General features: G+C 36.0%; 1 protein-coding gene across 1 annotated transcript in view; it reads right to left on the bottom strand.

Moving 5' to 3' along the window:
• The window catches only part of UCHL3 (ubiquitin carboxyl-terminal esterase L3 (ubiquitin thiolesterase)), a 40,037-nt gene extending 16,666 nt beyond the window's left edge, over nucleotides 1-23,371 (bottom strand). The window contains exons 1-5 of the mRNA XM_010087830.1: nucleotides 23,366-23,371; nucleotides 13,693-13,821; nucleotides 11,667-11,823; nucleotides 11,209-11,294; nucleotides 10,057-10,104 (exon numbers count right to left, since the gene is read on the bottom strand). Of these exons, the coding sequence (XP_010086132.1) occupies nucleotides 10,057-10,104; nucleotides 11,209-11,294; nucleotides 11,667-11,823; nucleotides 13,693-13,767 (366 nt within the window). The 5' untranslated portion in view covers nucleotides 13,768-13,821; nucleotides 23,366-23,371. The remainder of the gene's footprint in view (nucleotides 1-10,056; nucleotides 10,105-11,208; nucleotides 11,295-11,666; nucleotides 11,824-13,692; nucleotides 13,822-23,365) is intronic.
• Nucleotides 23,372-23,465: the final 94 nt, after the last annotated feature.

Genomic DNA, 23,465 nt, shown 5'->3' with positions numbered 1-23,465 from the left:
GCACATTAAGTTTATGGTTTGTTATGTAAAAAATACATTATAAACAAGCTTAAAGCTTCATGGAACAGATAAAAAATAAAGTGTTCAGGCAATTATCATCTGCCTCAATCCAAAACTCATTCCTATATATTTAGCTGTTATTAAAGCCTAGAGCCATTTAAATCCAAGATCTAAAGGAAACACCTATCGAGTTCATCAGGCACCAAGAGCTGTGCTTTTGCACATACCTAAAATTGCAGAAGTTTGATAGTGCTGAGTACCTCAGGACTTGGCTCACACCCAAACCTGTCAGGTTCTAGAAACAGGGATCTGCCTGCTCATCTTGTTTGGGGAACCCAGCCCAGCAAAGTATCTCAGTCCACATCTAATGCACTGAAGACCTAAAAGAACAAAGCGGCATCTGGTATTGCACTACCATCTCTAAGAAGACATATTTATTATTTATTAACTTGCAAGTGATTACAAAAACTCATCTACCCGGAAGCTCAAGACTGGGGCATCCCCTCAGTGGAAAGTTCAAGCCCATGCCATGTTCCTCTAAGGAGGCTTTCCTGTCTGTCAGCTGACAAACGATGCTGGGACTAGGGCTTTCTCTCCTCCATTTTGAGGTTGTGTAGAAAGAAATGCTAGTTGCACTGGGACAGAGATCAAATGAGGTCTAACTGCATACCAGCACCACTGGAAATTTGGGAAACAGAGGGAGATGCAATACTTTTAGGCCTGGTCTTTGTTTCATATGCACAACCCTGGGATCAGAGGCCCTGCCACATGTTCTGCGTCTGCTCAGTTGAGTCAGTCCATGAGTGTGCAATAACTCCTCCCACCAAACTAAGTGTTCATGGCCTCACTATACAGTTTCCATACAGTAAGCCCTGTGGCAGAGATGGGAGAAGGTGGAAGTGACAATAAAAGTGAAACTTTTTGCAGCCAAATGGGAAAGAGCTATTAAAGCTTAAAGATTATATTCAGAGAGGATGTACTCAATATCTATCATTTTCCCCCACCACCTTTTGAGGCTTTTGTTTATTTGTTTTCATAGAATCATAGAATGGTTTGGGTTGGAAGGGACCTTAGAGATCACTGAGTTCCAACCACTGTGCCATGGGCAGGGACACCCTCCACTAGCCCAGGTTGCTCAAAGCCTCATCCAGATTGGCCTTGAACACCTCCAGGGATGGGGCATCCACAGCTTCTTTTGCTTAAGTAATTGCTCATTATTGAATTAAGGGTCTGTATTACAGTTCAAAGTGTAATAGCTTTTTTCTTCCTTAGAAGTCATTATCTTCAGTGGGTTTTTAACATGCAAATTAAATCTATGCATCACACTGTCTGAAAAGATCCTCTTCTTCCTACTTCATTCACAAGTGTTTTTAATCTTTTAACAGCACTTCAAGCCTGTTTTGGTGGTGGTGATGAAATCTGGAGACATTAAGTTCCTTCAAGCTTTTATAAGAAGATAAGCAGCCAAACAAGGAAGAGGAGCATGACAAAGGAAGTATTCCACAGAGGCAGAGGTTGCTTTGTGAACTCATCTCCAACAGTACACCACAGAACGCACATGAACGAGAGACATTATAATATTTCAACTGCAAGAAAAGCCTTGTACCTAATTAGGACTTCCTTACATGCAACAAAAGCCTGCACAACATGCAAATTCTTAGGAAGTTAAGGTTTATAAACTCCACTCTTCACAGACCTGCTTGTTTTGTCAACATTACAATTATCAGCATTAGTATGCACTGAAACTGAGACTATAGCTTTTGAACTGAAGTGGGCTACATCTGCTAGCTGATCAGCTTGTGCACCAGTAAGTTCAACTAGTGCTTCTGCAGCCGGTGAAAAGAAACTTTACAGTATTTCCCATGTCAATTCCATCTGTGATTCAGAATGGACACTATCCCGAGAATATTACTTTGCTAGACATACAGGCAAAGAAAGAGCTTAAAGATGACAAAAATGCTGAGATCAGAGCACCCAATAAACCCTTACAAAATTAGTGATATTTTGTCTCTCTCAGAAGACCTAAATTAAGTTCTATGGCCTATGTTAGGAAAAAGTCAAACTAGATTATCACAATGGCGACTTCTGTGATCAAGAAGTAGTGGAATTACAAAAAAAATTCCAAAGGTTAGGGAGCTCTGCAAAACCTAAATTAACTAGATTTTTCAAATAGTTTTTCCTCTGTAAGATTTTTCTTCTTAAAACAAATTGAACATCATTGTTGCACACCCAATTACTGTATTTTTAGCATGCTTCCTTGAGCAAAGTTGGTTGGTGCAACATCAATTCTCCGAGTAGTTTTAGCTCACTGTGTAGCAATCAGCCATATTAGTAAAATGTTATCAGTCTTAAAATTCTTAAGTTCTTATAATTTTTTTTGCCCAAGTTAGTGGTTGGATAAAGAAAAAAAGAGCACCAAATCAGTTTCATTTCTGCCTGAAGGAAAGAGGTTGAGTGTGAAATCAACCATCACCTGTCAGGATCAGCCGGCTAAAATGCCAGTGAACAAACACACAGCAAGAGCCTGCTGCTTACTGTCTCTTAACTTACATAGTGCAGGAACAACACTGAAAGTGTTACGGACTGGAGAGATGCCAGAAAACTTATGGCAGTTAGTTCGGTTGGATGCAAAACTGTAGAAACATTTCTTTACATTCACTTCTTATTTATTTCTTATATACTTGTTATTGAAATTCATGGGCTGCTTTATGGGTGCGAATATCCTCTATAATTCTGTTTCATCCTAGGAATCAAGGGTTCCTTTGTACAGATTTTACGGTTAAGCATAAAACCCAGAATAACAGTTCAGAGCAATACTGCATTAATACTTTATTAGTCATTTGCTCAGTAGGGAATAGAAATTAGACTGATGCATGTCTCCGAAAACACTGACATGTTAAACAACAGGGCAGTGCAATGAGTGAAAGACTAACCAAGTATAATTTCCAAAACATCTCACACAATTATAGTAAGCTGATTTTTACACTTTTTACTGCATAGGCTGTAAAAGAGAGAAAGCTATCGCTAACATTTTTAGGCAACATCATTGCCTTTAAAGGAGAAGATTACATGCTTGTTCTGTGATGCTAAGCTAAACAAAAAAATCATCTTTGAAAGAGTTATAATTGATTTCATATTCTCCCAAGATGCAAATGTTTCTTTACAAGACTATGGATTATTCAGAAGAAACACCGAGGAATATGACCATTTAAGAAAAAAATCCCACCATATGTTCTTGGCAGGAGCAAAAGGGAAGATCCTTTATGTTTCTTCTCTAACAATAAATTGTAATGCCCCAGGGAGCCAGAGATCTTTTAAAGTTCAAATATTACAGCAGTTGAGAACAGAGTGCATTGACTCTGCTTAGTTCTTGCCAATGTTAACGACTGTTACTGTGATCAAAGTCTAACTTAGTGCATTCCAAGCAAGATTACAGTTCTCAAGGCACACTAAATGATTCTAAACAAGTTTAAAGACTACAGTCTGCAGTTATGGTTTGAGTTAAGGAAGAAATCAAGCTGTGGTAGCTTTTCTAATGGCTGCCAACTTCAATCCATGTTAAAAATATCCCTGATCACACTTGTGAACAGAAAGTATATTTAAGTATACATACTGATGTGCACAAGTACTTCAGTTTTTTGTGAATATCTGAGATAAACTCTTACTTGTGACTTCTATACTGACAGAGTCAAACACTATTTTTTATTTTCAAAGGCTAATTTTTCCCACCATCAATATTTTTGATAGAGGTCTAATGAGAAGCAAGAATGTTGTTTTCATTTGAAGCGGCAGCTCACATGTAGCACCTCAGCTTGATCAGTTCTGGGCCTCATTTAGCCCAACCTACAGCTCTAGTAGCCAAAGCTGTCAGTTGGTAAATAGATATATGAAGTGTACTAAAAAAACAAAACCAAACAGGAATGAATTACAGAACCAAATGCAGTATTTTCTGTTTTCCCAGAAACAGATATATTTTGTACACCAGTTCTGTTTTCTTCTCTCTTTCATAGTAGCTACTAACTGAAACACTATAGGTTAAACTTCATTTAAAAGAAGAGTAAAGAAAAAACAGGAATTTGAGAGATAATTTTCTCCTATGAATTTAGATCACGAAAAAATCAAAAGGCCTTATTATTCTCAAACCAATATCTAACAGAGGTATTTCAAGTGGCCATTTCACTTAATAAATTGAAACATTATTTTGAGTTATGCTGTAATAACATTTAAAGTAGTAAAGTTCCCAAAGACCACAAATCACATTCCGTTAAGCAGTAATGCTTAAACCATGCTAAAACCCCCTTGTCCAAAAAAATTTCAACCTCAAAACCAAAAGTGGTTCCATATGCCACAAGTACCACAAAACATAATAAAAAGTTCACTCTATCATTTGAGCTTTATAACAAAAAGTGATATAGAAAACCATGTGTCAGCAGCTAGTGATACCTTGATGTTGCACAGCCTGCCAATTACTTAACACCACAACTATTTGAGTATTTGTGGGCCACAGCAGGAAAAGCTGATCTAAGTCTAGTCTTCTAAGCCTACTCCTCTCTTCCCAAGAGTGTACTTCTAACACCTCTGTGCCAGCATTAGCTCCTACAAGGCTATCGGATGAAGTATTTCAGGAAGCTGTTTGGGAAGCTGATGGAAGTCAAAAGATATTCTAGGTAATCTGACAATCCAGAATGATTTCAACAGCCACAGACACGCACAGCTGGCTACAACTTCAGATACTATTACCAGAACAGTATTTGAACAAGAGTTAGGCATGTCAAAGCCTTTAGAAATGCATAAGTTGAATACAGATTATTCTCTAGATCTAACACCTTGACTAATGGCCAATTAATCTTTTTAAAAGTACTTTATATGGTATAGTTTGCCATTTTCCTTACTGTAGAATTGAGCTGTAATGAAGCATACTTGCAAATCAGTGGATATGGATGTCAGTAATAGGAGAGCAGAACAAAAATATCTTGCTACTCACATTATTATTTTCACATATTAAAAGTTAATTTATTTCAAGAATCAGTATAGATAATATTTTCTACCTGGAATAACTTCCCTCAAGCTATCACAGCATATCATTGTTTAACCGAGTTAAACAATTTCTACTGGTTTATATCTATAACAAGTGTGCCTTCCCATTTTCCTCCTTCCCTACTCTCTCAGAAAACTATACATTAACTTTCTATTATTAATGAAAATTACTAGGTAGGATACAAAATACGTTTCTTCCTCAACTCCAAATTCAAAAGGGCTATTTGCTCTGCAGAAGACTTGAGACCTGGAAGTCTCTCGCAGGTAATGACATGTTTTCCTGTTTTCAAAAAACTCTCCCTTCAGATTTTCTGATCTGTTACTTGCAAATAAATACCATGATTGTTTTGAAAGAAAGCAATCCAAGATAGTAATACAACAAAAGTTTGATATGAAGCTCACCCTGACCAGTGCTATTAATTGCTACTTTTCCTCCCTCAGATTTTGCCCTAACTTCTTCATTGATGATCACTGTAGAATAGACAGCTAATGCTGATGCTCTAGCACTCACAAACTGTATTGTCTTTTTAATATTTTTGAAGGGTTGTGGGGTTTGGGTTCTTTTCTTGGTTTTGGGGGAGTTTTTTTTAATAAGAGAGTATCAGAAATGTTAAGATGTGGCTTTCAGCAGTTCATGAACTGCTGAAGGAGGCACAGGAATAACAAAAAGAAAGGAAAAATATGCAAAAAAACCAAGCAGAAAAACTCAAACACTACTCAGTATGAAGCAGCAATATAAGGACAAGCTTAAAAATGTGTACAGTTCTGCAAAAAAGCAGATTATACTTTCCTCATCTTCAGACAACCTAGGTATTATAACCACAAGTATAGGCTCAGCAGAAGACTCATGAAAGAATAAAGAAGATCTTGAGTAGCCTGCACCTATTCTAGTTTCAGCAATGCTGCCTTTTAGGAGGTACTATCACACAGAAAGGAGTGTGAGCTGGATTCATGAGGCTGTATTGTAAAGACCTAGATCCTTTTTTTTGGCAGCTTTGGATATGAAATCACTGTCACTTGAGAAAGTGTAAGCTTCCATAGCATAAAGTTTAACAGAAAGACTGTTACAAGAGTCTTACATTAATTACCCTCATTATGGTACTGGAACATGGGACCAGAATCAAACCACCCTTGAAAACCCTGAAACAAACAGCACACTTCTCCTGTGGAATTATTCCCAGATCTTACTGTTTGCTACTGAAGTAATTTTAAACAGACATGCATTTTTTTTTACACATAGAAGTACCCATAGGACTGCTTTATCTATTTATTTGCTTTACTGTAGCAAAAAAGTAAGCCATGGAGGCACAGAATCCAGGAGTCTGAACACAGAACTTGAATTAAACCTGGTCCAAAACCTGGCCTGAAGGATAAACACAGATTTACAATCCTTTTATTTCACAAACCTGAAATGAATCAGTAAAATGAAAACTGCTTAAGTGTTCTTAATATTCAATCTTTTTGAAAGAACACAAGCACTTCTCTTTTTAAGCAAATATTTAAGTTGTTTAATAAAAATTCAATAAACTTTATTAAAAACCTCACATATTTCAATACAAAAAACCTCCCCAAAATACTTGGTTCTAATCCAGTCTATAGATGATCTGTAAAAGTTTTAAATGCAATACCAAAAGTTACATAAAATGGCTGAGAACACAGCCTTCTTTTTTTTTTAACCAGACAAATTAATTACAGCTATAAAACCCATTAAGGCAGAACACTCCATAGCTCTCAGCTTCAATCCATTTGCTTAGCTATTCATCTTAATGCTTCATTTAAATAGATCACACATTAATGATAAATCCCAGAAGCAAAGTGATCACCATAACTCTTCCAGCAATCACTAACTGGAATGTAGAACCTAGCAGTTCACTAATGTTCCAGTTATACAAATAATGTCTTGTCAACTACTTTTTTTTCCCCAAATAGGACTCTTCCTCAAAACATAATTAAAAAAATAATCTGATTACACATTACCCTAAAACAGAAACAAATCCTACCCACAAGAGAAGATGAACAGATGGAATACACAGGTACTAGAAAGACAGCATTGCTTTACTACTTCTAACATTTTATTTCTAGATAGACTTGCTTTATTTCAAGGTTTGAAATACATGGAACAGAAACAAAAGCAGGAAGTCCACAAGCATATTGTAAAAATCAAGTAGCCACTGAGATGATAAAAAGGCTTGTGAAGACTTAGCAAGACTGTCAGGAGCAATCAACAAATAAAGGCTTTACTTAAAAGCATTAAAGGCTGAATCCTCAAATATCTGAGAAATCAGAGCCCAGGGAAAAACAAATAAAGTACTATCAGAAGATAACCTGTCTGTATTCTTTACTATTTTTAAACCTTCTACATCTCAAGATTACAGAAAAATTTACTTTTATCTCAGTGGTGTGATGGTGTGTTTTACATGGGGGAAGGAAAGAACAGAATCTTGAAAGCAGTTGCAAAGCTTAACCAAATCAGCAAAGCTGACTGCCGTACATCCTACTTTCAGAAGTTATTCTAACAGCTGAGCTTAAGCAACATTTTCAGAAGAATTCAAGTGGATACTAGCATGCAATACCTGACTAAGGGACAGACCCACAGAGCAGGCTGTTCTTAGGAGGCATGCAAACCAAGTTAATAATCCTAAAAGGGTCGGCCTGCACGTTTTCTTAATCTTTAATTCTGTAGGAGACCTGGAAAGGACTTTTTGCTCACAAAACTACAACACTTACTATAATTAAGCAACTCTATAAACCACTTTATTCAAAGGAAAGATTTCTACACAAAATGCCCTAGCTATTCAGGGTGGGGGGAGGGGAGGCAGGTGGAGAACAGAAACCCAACAGAGTCACAGGAAGGCAAAAACATTCCTTTCCAGTGCTCTGAAAGGAAGTTTAAATTCTCAGGAAAGTAATCATAACAATAATGGATACGCAGGAAGAATGGGATTCTCTTCTCTCTTTCTCCAAAGGTGACAGAAATTATCAGTTTACCCTGCAGGACAATTCAACATCCTTGTATGGCCTGCATATGCCAACTTCAGCATGCATATTCTTCACAGGGATTCTATTCTTCAGTCCCTTCACCACCACATGAAGAGGTATACAGTAACATTTAAAATGTACCATTGGAAGGAGAAAGACTATGAGATTAACTCACTCCAACACTCGGTTACACTTCTCAGCATATTCACGTTTCAGATTTTGTTTTGCTTAAAAAGAATTTTACTTTAAAGTAAAGCAATTCCTCCTGTACAGATGAAAGGGGAGGCCTTGCTGCCAAGTTTAACTACACTATGGCAGGACAGATCTTCAGGCAATTAGATGTTCCAGTAAGATAACTTGTTTATTTCTTCCCTTCTTGGTTGATGGATCAGAACTATTCTGAAGAATGGTCCTAGAACATGTATTCATCCATTGTATTATTTCAACTTTGGAAACAGAAACACAGAAAAAAGTTATTTTACCAGGTTAAGGAATATCCATATTGAATTACTTCCATATTTCATTATGCAAAATGGAATAATAAATATTTGGCAAGGAAATTACCTATTCAATATTTCTGTTTAGACATGGTTGCTAAGACAATCTTGTAAATTTTTATTATGAAAAAAAGTCTTCATCTTTCCACACAATTAACTGTATTGTGGTTATCTTGATCAGGAAACAAATTAATTTGTGGAAGTTCAGGAAGTTAATCATCCCTTATTAAGAGATTCCATCGTCATTTAGATGCTTCCTGTATCTTTACAAAGACTCCCAGGAACTACATAGCCTTTGCATTTTCTTTCCCAATCATTCCAAAATTTCTGCCAGAAGAACGCATAGACAAACTTTTCCCTGGGTGAATGTTACCGTAGATCAAAACAACTAAAGAAGTTCTTCTCTTTCACAAGGATCTTAGGAAAAGATTCAGCAACTTGGAGGAATAATCCCCATACCCTCTCTCTTACTGAGCTTGACAAGAATATCTAGAAAAGGACTCACTTGTAAAGAAAACAGACCAGATTTTTTTAGAGTCTCTCACTTAGACAAGGAAGAGAAGCAAGAATTTATTCTGATGTTTCTTCTTGAAACACAGAACCTTGATTGATTTAGAGAAAGAGATAAAAAGAGGGATGGGGCTTTTTTTAATAGAAAATATCACAAAGGAGGTTGAGTATCAACAATAGAAATGGTTAAAACAATTCTCTTAATTTTAATTTCCAGATGATGGGGCAAAGAGGAGAACAAAGGACTGTTTTACTTTCTCCTGCATTGTTTAGAAGACACTATGGCACAAGCCATAAGAAAAAACAAACCTCACCTACTGTACTCCAAAAAAGGAAAGTCGACAAGCCACTGAAGTCACAGACAAACAAAGGAGAGTTCCTCTCTTTGACTAACAAAGCAGTGCTAGCAACAATCTAATCAAATTTCTTTTTGTGGAACAGATACTGAAATCTGAACTGCAAAGATGGAAAACTGCATTAGTATGACTGAAGCTGAAAAATATTGAATATTAAGTTGATGTATATTTTAAAGTTTTTTGGTGGTTTGGGGTTGGTTCTTTGTGTGTTTTTGTTTCGGTTTTGACATATCATCCAATCTGTTGGGGGATAAAAACTTACAAATATATGTCTTAGTGATAATTTACCTGAATTAGTATTTGTATACAAACAGCACATACATAACGGCAAACCAGGTATTGCACTCTTTTCCTGAAGTACAGTCTCAGCTACAAGTCTGTAATATCAAAACATCAACTTTCACTAAAAAGACTATTACCAGCTGTTTTACTCTGACATGAAGCTTGAAAAGGTCATCCATATTATATAAAAGCTTAAAAAACACACCAAACAAGCATCGTTTGGTTTCCCCCCCAACAATGTCACTTGATGTTGTGCCCTGATTTCTGACTCATGACACAATACTGCAAACCAAGCAATAATCTCCATTTCAAAGTAAACCTTTAATGTATGATTGTTTTCATTTCTATTCAACTCAAAGTAGCTACTAATGAAAGTTTTTTTAAAAAATTAATACCTCAGTCTGACCTTCATGGGCACTGGATTCATGAGTGACACGAATAGCCTAAAATTAAAACATATTTCAATCAGACTTTAAATGAGAGACTTTCAGCATTTTAAGAATCACTGTATGCTCTTCATTTTATCAAATGCCACAGATGTAACTATTTTTGTTCAGTGCTTGTAATAAAGTAGTAAAAAATTAATAAACAGATAATCTCCACTTACAAGGATCTCGGGAGACCCATATTTCAGTTTCATCACAGTCAATTCAAAGCAAATACCTAACAGTTTGTAATGGCACTTTTACACACCAAAAACATTATGGGCAAGTGGTTTTTTTTAATATATCACTTCTTGACCAGACAAAATACTTTAGATAGAAGCTCTGATCAGACATCTTGCATCCAATATTTTTACAAAAACTGTCATTGAATCTCTACTGTTTCTGTTTACTACTTCCCTCAGCCATACATTAACATCCTTATTCCTGAGGGCTTCACAGTAAGCTTAAATTGAACTCAGACTTGAAAATCATCAAGATTCTCACTTTGAGAAAGGATCATAATTACCATCAGGAGCAACAGCACCATTCTCCCCTTCCAACACTGGCCAGATGTTTCTTCCGCGTCCTTTCAAACAACAGTAAAAATCTGTCTAGCCACACTATCAGCTGGCTCATAATTTAATTGTTTGGGGTAGTGGGGGAAGGGCATTATATTTCAGCCAAATCAGCTCTTTGTGTGCTCTGAAGCTCTAAAGCCAAAGAGATGACTAGAAGGCACAAATGAAAGGAGGCAGCAGAAGGACCATCCTTTCAGCAATAGTCCCAGATCAGATTAAATTGACCATTAAACTAGATCCTGAACCCACCAAAAAGATTATGCATGTATTTCTCATCCATTTCAAAGTCATTTTAGACTAAGCCAATGAATTAATATGGATGAGGAACATTGACAAAATCCATTCTGCTGACAGACCTATGGGCAGGCAGAAATACTTTAAACTACCAAAGCACTTTTTTTTTGGTAGCAACTGTCTGATCACAAGCTCACAGTAAAATCGAATTGTTTAAGTGCTTCACTGGATCAAGTTCTAAGGACAGTACCTGCTCACACAAATAATTCTTATACCATTTTAAATAAAAGTAAAAACGCATGACACTAACTTCGTAAGTTTCTAGATATTTGGCCCTCTCTTCAGGAGTCATAGATAATGAATCTTCTAGGAACTTTTTCAGTGAAGAATTAGTTTCTTAAAAAAATAAAAAAGACATAATTAGTGTCATGCTTTAACTCCAGCATCATCCAAAGTTTACAGAATGTTTACATCCAACAAAAGATTTAAAGATGGAATTACATCATATTTTTAAGACAATGAAGGCTGACTGCAAGAGCAATTACCACCTGCTGCAGTTCATAATGTTTCAAGAGCTTTACTTCATGGATTAGTACGAAACATGTTTTTATAATTATAGGTAGAAATGCTCTTTGAATAGAGATCATCCTTCATGAATGCTTATATTCAAGAGAAAACAGTACAAAACCTGTCCTTCCCTCCATGCCTCCCCACAGTTAAGGAAAAACAAGGGAAAAGCCAACAAAAACTCCAACTAAACAAACTTACCAAAGTTCATTTTATCTCTGTTGTTTGCAATAGCATGAATTAGCCCAATTGTTCCACAAGCATTGTTAATGGTCTGCTTCATGAAATACACCGATGATTTGACATCTTGCCCCTTAGCTTTTATTCTCTCTTCTTCTTCTGTTCTGAAAGTTTCATACTAGAAGGAAAGTTACAGACATTTCACAAACAGTACAAATAGATACTGGTTACATTATCTGTCTAGGACCTACAATGCAGACTAAGAAAGTCATTGACCTTTAAACTGGACAATAACCCTAAGATTATCTGTATACTGACAAGAGTTATCTTGCTTTAAAAGCAAGTTCAAGCAAATTGATATATAGGAAACACGGAAGAAAGGAACTTCCATACAGAAGAAAAAAAACATTATAGAAAAGTGCTTACAAAGGCAACAAAACTAATTAAGAGGCACATTTTCATAAACATAGACATAACCAAGAAACATAAGTAATAAATTAAATAAAAGCAGAATGTAACAGGCAGTATTGAAAAGGAGACTGAGGAGGGGAAAAGTACTCCAGAAATACAATATAATGCTCAAGAGTCTTGCAGAGGTCACATTGAACAACACAAGCTTCAGAACATTACGACTTCACATGAAAGATTCAGCCTGCACACAGGCTAAACGGTTCATAGAAACACTTGGTGTCCCTTGTTTCTGAAAGACTAACATGCTGGAAAAAAATTGCAAATATTTGGCTGGTGGTCAAATTTGATTGATCAATGCAACAGAGCATTGATCTATGCTATTTCTCTGGTTCTCTTTGTCAGATGCTTCCTCAGGATGAAATCAGATACACCTTCTGGAATAAGAGAAAGGCTGTTCTTTCCCATGGGATAATGCTCCCATTGCATGATCCAAGAAAGGAAGTTTGCACAGGCAGGGAGACAAAAAAAAAAGTGGCAGTCACAGAAGGAGCTCAGACCTGTAGCTCAAGAAGCCAGCCAGAAACCACAGCACACGGAAAACAACGCCTCAAAAGAGACAGAAAGGAAAATTTCCTGAAGACAGGCGAGGACAGTTAAGAGTTTTCCCAAATACAAAATTATCAAGGTGGCTGAAATCAAGCCTGAAAAAGGACTACCTGCCTAGACGTTTTGAAGAAACTTAGAATGCAAAAGTTTACAGGACCTAATGAGTAAAAGGACTGACCTAGTCACTCTTCTCCCTATTTAATCAGGTATTGTTATAGAAGAAAAGCTTTAATAGCTAACTGCTTTGTCCTTACAAACCAAGTGTTCTTTTTGAGAGACACATTAAAAGGAAGAAGTTTGGGCAGAGTCACCTCAAAATTTTTGGCTGACCTTATTACAATCACATAAAATTCTTATAAATTGAAAGATCAATATGAATCACACACTTCAACAGACATAACACTTGAGGGAGAGATGCAAGATGGACATCTTCTCTATGTAGAAGCATCTGATGACACAAAGTAAGCAGACTTGAAGATTTAACCACATCAAGTATTTCAAGGTCTAATAGAGGAACAAGAGAGGCAATTCTCTTTCATCTTAGATATATGCCACACCTGTCCAAGACACAAAACCCATATTGGTACTGATGACTGAACTGCAAGTGAACTGAAGTTTGGTCAGTGCAACAGTATGAAAACTCAAAAAGTAGTTGCATTTGCTATAGTTCTACGCCCTACCTCTTATTTTGCTTATGCTATTGTAGCTTTCTGATAAAAGTATCAGACCTATGCCATTGCACAGTGCATATTTTTAAAAAAAAGCCTTAAATTCTCTGAAGTGTATTTCTCTGCTTCTACATTAGCTTTTCCCACTCCAACTTGAAAAGAAATTGAAAATATACACGTAAGGTGATTAAAAGAAGGTTTTGAACAAGGTATTTCGTTGCTGTTTTTAACTAAGAAGTCTCTTCATTAAGGTTTGAGTTTCATCTTGGTTCTATTATGACACCAAAGTACAAGATTCAAACTGTTCATTCCCATTTCATTTACAAGAAAAGTGATTTGCTGATTATTAAATAAACATTTACCTTTTCTGTTACTGGAAAGAGAAGTAGCACTGCACAGACAGGTCTTGGCACCATGCTAAGCAGTTCTGGTTCCATACCGTAAACATCTACAAATTGCCAGTCAGGATGTATACCTAACTGTTTGAGAAACTGGAAAAGAAAAAAAAAAAAGAATAATATTAAAAGAGTAAGCTCATATATTTTTAAAAGCATAACAGACTATTTACAATGTGAAATACATTGCAAAAACCCGTACTTTCCAAAATGTGAGAATAAATGAGAATAAATGAGATTCAAGTTTTAATAAATAAGGCTGAATAAATCGTAGTGCTAACACAGACACACAAAATCCTCATGTTTTATCTATTTAAATAGATTTCTGAAAAGGGAAGTGAAAAAACTCCCAGCACTATTCACTAAAGCATTAAAGCATTTCAGCCATTTTTAAAGGGTTTTGTCACAAAATAGAAAGTACTGAATATTCACTTTAACTAGAAACCATAGGTCAGAAACAAAGTGTCTTTATCAAGCTCTTCCGGAAATTTTCTTCCCTTATGTAGAGGTTTGTGGGACTGGGCACAAGTCATAATTAAGGCTTTGCAGAACCTGCCCTTTTTGAGTAGTAAAAAAAAACACAAGGTAGTTTTGAAGTACAATAAGGAAATCCACTCAGAAGACTGAGTATATAACACACCAAGCTCTTTTTGTTCTATACCACCTTTAAGTCTTGCCAAGATTGGGAAGAAGGCCAAATTACTATCTTTTAATGAAAATAGGAAAAAGAGAAAGTGTTAAGTATTTGCTAGATGATAAAACAGAAGACAGTATATTTTCATATCCTATTCTAACCCTCTAGGTTGTGAAGATAGTTACCACTTTGTGAATAACAAAAAAAAAAAAAAAAAAAATCAAAAAAACACACAACCTCCAAAGGGGAAGGGAGTGTGTGTATTGGTGCATTAAAATATTATTTGTACTTCTAATACTTCTCTTATTAAGCCAATGACTAATCTTTCCATCATTTTTACTGCTGTTATTCAGAACTGTGGGAAAAGTAATACAACAAAAAAAAAAAATTTATTATTTTGCAAGATTACATTAAATAAGGGTACAAAAACCCAACAAAATAAAAACAACAACCTAGAAAAAGACCCCACAACCAGAAGAGGCAATGCTAGAAGGATCACATTAAGCTACTGGACAAATAGGTGATCTAGGTTCTCCTGCCCTGTTCTACACTACCAGGGTAAAAAAAAAACCCCAACCAACCCAAACAAATTAAAAAATCACCCATAAACCACAAAACAACAAAATACTCCCTAAACCCAAGAATAGCTGCTCAAATTCCTGAATAAAATATTCAGGACAACTAAAACTCCACAGATATGGAGTTCCTTTCATTACTCACATTACCATACTGCCTAGAAACTTTACAACTTTACAACTAAGAAAGTGCAAGTTTCAGTATACAATGAGAATGATGACCAAAGGTGTCAGCACTACTGAGGCTTAGTATCCCAGGCAGTGATCTTAACACACAAGCAGCCTAACAACTTTATTGTAGAATCATAAGGGGAAAAAAAAAAAAAAAAAAAAGTTAAGGAGAGACCTAAAACAGGCAAATGAGGTATCTCTGTGTATCAAGAGGGTTTCATTCAGGCCTAGGAAAAAAAAATGACAGAGATGTCCTATTGACAATTTAGTAAGCAGATGACAAAAACTGGCAGTATGAGCCCCTGTGTAAGGGAGACTGCCAGATGGGTAACAGATGAACAATGGATGGCAGGGCAGGAAGAACCCTTTAAACAAATACCTGGAGCTTATTTTTCACATGGAGATGTGCAAAGAAAAAAAAAAAAAAGTCCAATCAATGACACAGACAGATAACACAGACAGCTGTGTTCTGAATGGATAAAGCAAGGCAAGACTGTATTTAGCAAGGTCAAGGAGAATAAATTTTGTAGGAATAAAAACAAGTTGTTAGGAACCAGGGAAAATTATTTGGAAGGATAAAAAAAAAATCACAAATACCTCAGTAACAACTCAATTAAACCTCCTGTTTTTCCTCAGTCTTTTCCTAGGCCTGTCAAAGATGCTGGTACAAAAAAGGAATCAGTTATGTACCACAAGGTGAAGCAACCACTTCCCCACCAACAAAAGCATTCCTGGTTTAGGACAGCAGGCAATTCTGTATGCTTTTTAGACAGTGTCATTCACAGGGAGGGACCTCTGCTGCTTTGCAGAATAATTGGAAAATTATTGAGCAATTACCCAAGCAATTTGATACTACAGATACCTACCGGATGGAGCAGTTAGAGTGCTTTACACCGTATCCGAGGACTCGCTCGCTTTCAGCTGTTTACTTTCTCTTAGCTTATTGATGCTACATATGCAGGTTAACATAAAATAACAGCTTTATATTTCTCTAGATCTGCACAAGAGGCTATTAGATACTCTTTTTCAGTCACTGCTTATCACATAGATGAATATTCTTAATTTACATTTCTTGGAGCATTTACCTTGGAAAAGAAAAAAAAGGTACTTGTCTACATTACAGAAGTCCTACAGGGGCTCATTAAGAACTACAACAAACCACTACACCTCTGTATCTAGTTTACTAACTTTTTCAGGACTTTGTTTTTATAGATTGTTTCGTATTTTCAGTTTTCTCTTTCCTTGTTGTATTAAAATAACTTCCTGAACAACACTTGCTGGTTTTTCACTGGTCCAGCTAACCATTAGACAAAAAGTCACTTTTGAAATTACTTCTGCACTGTCCCATCTTATCTGCACTTCTAATAAATTTCTCCTTTTCTCCCAGTATTCCAGAAGGCCCTTCCTTCTCATCTGATTATTACCGTTTTCAGCTAGCTAAGGGAGAGTGTAGAGAAGGTGGAGACAGACTCAGCTCTAGCAGTGCACAGTAGAAAAATGAGAAACAACAGACACGGGTCAGAACACAGGAAATTTAAACTTAGTAAGACAAGCATTTAAAAATAAATTTTAAAAAATAATGCTTATGGTCAAACATTAGCACAGGCTGCCCAGGAGGCTGTGGAATTGCCATCCTTTGAGGAATTCAGAACCTGACAAGCCCCTGAGCAACCTGTTTTGAACAGAACATGGTTGGACTACTGAACTCGAGTGAACTTCCAGCCTACTCGATTCTATTCTAAATCACCACAAACTGTAAACCTGTATGTCTAAATATTAGTTAATAGCAAAAACTATTACAATAAGCACATTTAGGCATGTTACAATAAGTTAATTTAGACACTTATGTGGTATAACCTATGCTGTTTCCATTGTCAGTACCACTACTTTAACCTCCTAACCGTTACGCACTGAAAGATTCTGCTCTGGGGCATACTGCTACCTTGAAAGTTCATTAAATTTATTTAATTAAAAAAAAAGTTAATGTTTATTTATTTATTTTTAAAGAGCCTCAACAGTAGCAGGGAAACCCAGTGGATAAAGGCAACCCAGCAACATCTTAACTCAGGCGACGACTTCAGCAGTTTAAAATAGTGCTTCTGCCAACACAGCTACTGCAGCCAGTAAGAAGTTTGAATTATGGAGTTGATGGGGATGCAGGAAGGGTAAGTGGGGCAAGAAAAAGTAAGGGCACAATTTATTTTAACAGAAAACTTCTGAAGTAGTTAGTGCAAAATTTAAATATTGTCTGAAGTAGCAATGCTTGTTTCCACTTTATCACTTGCATGTAAAAACAAAGAGTGGGCAAGCAGTGAAACAAAATGTACTTTGAAATTTAGGTGCAACAAAGTCAGATGGTATTTGCAAATATTTCAAAAACACCACATTCTAAATACTAAGGCATTATGCTCAAGACTGAGTTTTCCACATTTTACTGCAGTATTTGTATACAAGTTGGAACCATGAAAACATAAAACTCGCAAAATGCACAAACATTTCCAGACACTCAGATGCAAACGTCAAAGAGCTTTTGTGGGAAGAACCAACTGTTGTAATCCTCTTCTAAATGCAAACACAAGCCAAGACATCAACAGAGTCTACATTTTGTTGTACTTCTGTTCAGTGGATTAAAGGATCATGGTATGACAACAAAACCACAGTTAAGACTTTCTTCTCCAAAAACAGAAGATGCCCACGGCTTTAGGAAACTGAAAGGACTATATCTAAATAAACCAATTAAGGCAATGAATATTTTTTTAACTTTTTCACTAAAGTGTAAGAATTTTTGACACTTGGTTAAATTGAAGCTCATCTTTTTCCTTAGAAGGTAGTCAAGACTGCATAAAATACGTGTGATGGAACTACCACCAAGAAAAAAAAAAAACACAGAACACAAAAAAACCTTATATTATTATTCATATATATCCACAAATACAGTTGCATTCAGCCCTTTAAGTATCCAATTCTTATTAAGCTAATCTATATTACAAATATAGATAGCACAACATTTTGCTTTCAATTCTTTATACATAATCTGTAGAGGCATATTACAAAAAGCTGTTTGTTTTGAAAGTGAAATTCCTTTATAAAAATCAGGGAACCACCCAAACAATATTTTATTGTCTGGGCATTACAAGGATATATTTCTTAATTCTTTCCTTATGACATTTATTGAATTAAAATTAAGGGATCATTTTTCAATACATTTTAGAGGTGTCTTTCAGATCATTAATCCAAATGACTGACGTGACAAGATGGCAGCAGCTGTAGAAACTTTAGTTCTATACAGCAGGTCAAAAGGCATACCAGGAGAAAACACATGGCTGTAACTTACAGGAGGTGCATTATTCTCTTTTCCTTACTACTCCTCATTTAAGATTGGCCACAATATGGTCTTGCTCAAACAAGAGATTTGATTATAATAATGATTATAATAAACTTACTTGAGAAATTCAAGACTTATTACAAATTACTTAATATCCTCAAGCACTGTATTTCAGAACTTCATAATAAAATTCAAGGAATACAGCCCATTTATCATCACAATTTTATTTAATTTTTTTTTTTCAAAACTTGCAATGAAGGAGGAAAAAAAGAGAACACTTTCAACTTCATCAAAAATGTAAGAAATCTTACAGCCATAAAATTCTTATCCTTTTCAGTTGCATTCGAGACAGTAAGGGTTTCCTTATTACAATTTTTAGTTTATGTCATTGAAACAGAGATAAGAAACTGAGCAAAAAAGAGCACAATAAAAGGCCCAGGAGTGGTAAGTAGAAATTGAGGAATGAAATATACGGTTTTCTTAGCTTTCAATTACTGAGGAACTACAAAGACAGATCTAATTCAATCTTTCAACCATTCATATGAATAACGCTCTAAACCCCAAAACAAGTTACTATTTTCCCTTTGCAACGTATCTACCTATTCAATTTAATCAGAAGTCTATATAGATTTTAAACTAGAAGCAGCCATTCAACAAGTGATCTCACAGTAGACTTCTACAATCCCTTCATATTTGTTTTTGTGCTTATTCTTTGCTGTGCTGTGCCACAGCCTCAGCACTTCCCCTTTGTTAGCTCTGTGGAAGGTTTTCTAGGGTATTCTCTTTACAGAAAGACAGAGTCCTGGTCTTCCACTTTCTGAGGCTACAGTCATAAGAGGCTGTTTTCCAAGCATTCACACTATCTCTGCTATTTCCACTTTGCTTACAACAGAAGAGTTAAACTCCACACCCCCGGCCCTGAACCAAAAAACAAGCAAGCTTAGCTAAGCATTTTCAGAAGGACAACTCTGTTTCTTCACATCCAACAGGCTTTCACTCCAGCACAGTAGCTCATATACAAGTACCACCATCCAACACACTTCAGGAATCACAGGCACTGCCTTTTCAATGACTTTGATCAGTAAGGCTTTCTTTTGAGTAAGCTTCTGCGGTAGTGTTGCAGAGCTCATAAAATGGAAAGACCTTTTAGGAAAAGTAAAGTTTGTTTGCTTGAGATACTTAATCTCTGTATTTGCCTGATATCCATAGGAAATCTGTTCCATAGCTGGGTGAAGACTAGCTGTATCCAGTTTCTGCCATTTGTTTTGTGATCTTTATTGCCCCTGTGACTTTAAAGCCACAGCTGTCAAGGCTGTCCATGGACTAAAATTAATTTCTTTATGTAGCTGTCTCTCAGTACCTTAATGGCTTTAAAAGTAAAAAAAAAAAAAAAAAAAAAAAAAAAAATTTATGGTGTTTTCAACTACCCTAAATGTTTTAAAAAAAAAAAAAAAAAAAAAAAAAAAAAAAAAAATCAAAGGCCTGAAAATAATGCTGGAAGGCAAGGAAGAACCAGCAAGGTAACTATGTAGCAAGAGAAACCCAAGCCACAGCCAACTCTCAATAGTTTTAACTCTGAACTACCTGAAGCCAGTGCTTGAGCTTCGTAATCAGTCAATTTCTCTATCTTTATCTGGATATAACAAAGGCATGAGTTGACATGGTACCTTATCTAGGAAGTAAGGATATTCCTTAGAACATGTTAGATGAAGAAATGTAAGACAGATCATGGGAGATCAAGAAAGATACCCACCAATACTACTTGTTTGTTTATCCATGCTTGCTAGGGAATCAATCATGGGTTGCAAGCCAGACTGAAGCAATATCATCATGAAGAACAATCAGCTTGTGTCTGATCTTTTCACTCTAAAAATGTGTACGTAGTCTGACTTTTTTTTTTTTTTTTGGTAGTAGAAGAAATAAATGGAGAACATGATACACAGCCAAACACCATCTGGTAAACAGTGGGCAGATAAATCCTATTTTCTTTCTTCCTCTCGCCCATTAGCAGGGAAAGACTCATAAGAGATTCAGGAAGAATAGTAGCACTGGTCATGTCAGGCCCCCCCTAGCTGAAGGTCAAAGAGAAGAAACCATCCCCTGTCATCACTGTACACAAAGTGGAGCTTTGTAAATGCTGCATCATCAACTCTTTCTGTATCAGAGGTGGACTAACAATTCATTCTATCAGACAGCACAAATGGAGAGGGAAAAATAAAAGTTTTATGACAATTACATTAGCACCATGTATGGTACCTTTAACTATGCTGACTCCTCTCTTAAAAAGATCACTACAGTTATCTGGCTGTGGTATTCCGAGTGAGTCACTGTAAACCTAAGAAAGAATATTCCTGTTTATCCCCACCAGCTAGTTTCTGAACCTTTAAATAATTCTAACACATACGCACATATATACACTAAGGATTTAGAAACTCCTAGACTTGTATTATCGTATAAATGCTTTCAGATCGATAAAAACTTTCAAGATATTTTGGAAAGATCTCACATACCCTGCAATTGAGAAATTCAATTCTTCTCCATTATTGTCACAAAAGATTGAGAGAGTCTCAAATTTGCAACTTACATTTCAAAACTGGAGAGCATAATGGTAAGAACATATTAAAAGCAAATGAACCTGCATTTAGTGCGTTTCATTTCTAGTTACTATTAAAAAGGGAATAAAATTATTGGTAAAATAATCAAAACAGGCTAAGCATTTGTTAAATCAAAATTACAGTTCTGACTACAACCTAATACTTAAGAATCCATCCATCTTACAGGTGACTGGAATTTTTGTGAGTTTTAAGAGTTCACTGTCACACCTAGCAATAACATTAATACTAACAGAAGCAGTATGTTCCAAGGATAGTCTAACACTCAAGTAAGGTAAACAGAATACAATTTAAAAAAAAAAAAAAAACAAAACAAAACCCTAAAAAAACAACCACAACAAAACACAAAAACCCCACACACAGAAAAAAAAAAAACCACAAACACAAACCACCAAGAAACACATGGACAGATGTCTGTGTAAAGAGATACATGCATTAAATGACCACTGGACACATATATTACAGCTATTTGGGGCACACCATTGTTTTTTTAATCCTGAAGAATGCTAGAATATTTTACAGAGCACAGCACAGAGTACCACAAAAAAAAAAAGGATGTCCTTGCAATTAACTCAACAGGATTTTTTAAAAATGTGGTTGCAACTTCATTTGAATCTCAAATTACTATTATTGCTGTTTTAAGCAAGATATGAGTAACTGGTGACTAACAGCCCTGTTGTTATAGTTTATCAGTATACTGATGAGATTAAAAGAACCATGACTAATAATGAGAGATGCATTCATATTCAACACTGACCATTTTTTTCCTTTTAAAAAAAAAAAATACAACCTCACAGTTTCAGTGTAGATAATAGCAACCACTGCTCAGTTAAGACTGGCAAAATATAGTGAATGAGGAAGTGTAAGTGGTCTAAAGTGGCCTTTTTTGTACAGAAATATTAGCAAGAAAATTCTCAATGTAAAGTTCCTCGAAGCTGTGATTCTTCACAATTGATAGATATCATCCATCATCAATGCAAAGCCAATGGGCAAGTCAGACAGGTTTTGAACACACCTAGAATTGTTAATTTAACACTGTTCTAGGATTTTCTCCATACAATATAAACATGTAGTGATACAAGATAATTCAGGTATTGGGAAAGTCACTACTTTTTCCTCCTTAATTTCTACTTTACAGCTAACAGGACTTTATTTGTTCCCTTATAAATTCATCTCAACATCTAGGAAGTTAGATAATTTGAAATTCTACTAGTAATTTATTCACACTTATTTTCTTCCAAATTGGATTTAGTCTCTGAATTTCTAAATTAAAAACAAAAAATCTAAAACATGAGAAAACTACAGCATGCATTTGAGAAAAGCTCCCAGGAAAGATTGTTAACTTTAACTCCGGACTGGGATTAAAAAATTCTCAAATTGCTCTACAGCAACAATACTTTAAAAATTGTAAAATTATTTGTCCTAGGAAACTATAAAGCCAAAAGCAAAATGACCCAGCAACAAGTAACCCTTCACTCTCCTGCAGATTCAGTTGGTACACTACAGCAGCAACAACAAAAAAAACCCATTCACGCACAGAAATTTCTCATTTCCAAACTATTTCAACAATATAGTTTTAATAATGTCATCTTACTGCTGGAAGCTTCAGAGTCTTTTGGCTTAAACACCATCTTCAACATTATCAACAGGCCTGCTATGATCAACATCTGACCTCTAACACTTGCTAAAGAAACTCAAAATTATCACTGAGAACATGACGCAGGGTTGGAGTGGGTATGGTTTCCTTTCAGCTAGCTTCTCTAGCACCTACATTGTTCCGTGGATTAGAACAAGCTTCCTTTCTCTAATTTGGATTCCACTGAACTAACCAAACCAGCAACAAGTCATGCAGATATTGTCATGAATAAGCAGCACAGTGCAAATAGGGTAAAATGTGGCTTATGGTCAGCCAAAAAAGAAAAAAACTGCAACACAGTTATGTAAGCAGATCCATACAAGTGCACAAAACAACATGTACAGGTCCAGAACTCGCACACATTATATATAAACATACAATAATGCTTTAATAATTAATTAATGAATTAAACCCCACCTTGAAATGTATCAGGGATTACATTACATTAATATCCAGCTATTCTCTTCTCCTTTCCTGTTTTTTCTTTCATATAGTACCTTTACATGACACGATGTACTCGGAGGTTTCAGGAGGTCCCACATCCGAGGATTCAGCACAGGCACCCATGGGGGCAGAAGGGGTTACTCTCACCGGAGAAGCAGGAGCCTTTACTACTCAGGAAAACGAAATTAAATGGGCCAAAAGCTCCAGAGAGACTGAAGGTTACCTCAAATAAAAGCTGCTTACCTGATTCGTGACCTGAAAAGCAAGCAGAAAACAGAGGGGAGTTAAGACCCCAGTCAGATCCGCGGGCGAAGACCTCCCCCGCTCCCTGCCCCCACCAGCC

This window comes from Pterocles gutturalis, unplaced genomic scaffold, assembly GCF_000699245.1.
Source record: "Pterocles gutturalis isolate BGI_N339 unplaced genomic scaffold, ASM69924v1 scaffold28951, whole genome shotgun sequence".
Lineage (NCBI taxonomy): Eukaryota > Metazoa > Chordata > Aves > Pterocliformes > Pteroclidae > Pterocles > Pterocles gutturalis.
This window is presented reverse-complemented; position numbering and strand designations above follow the sequence as displayed.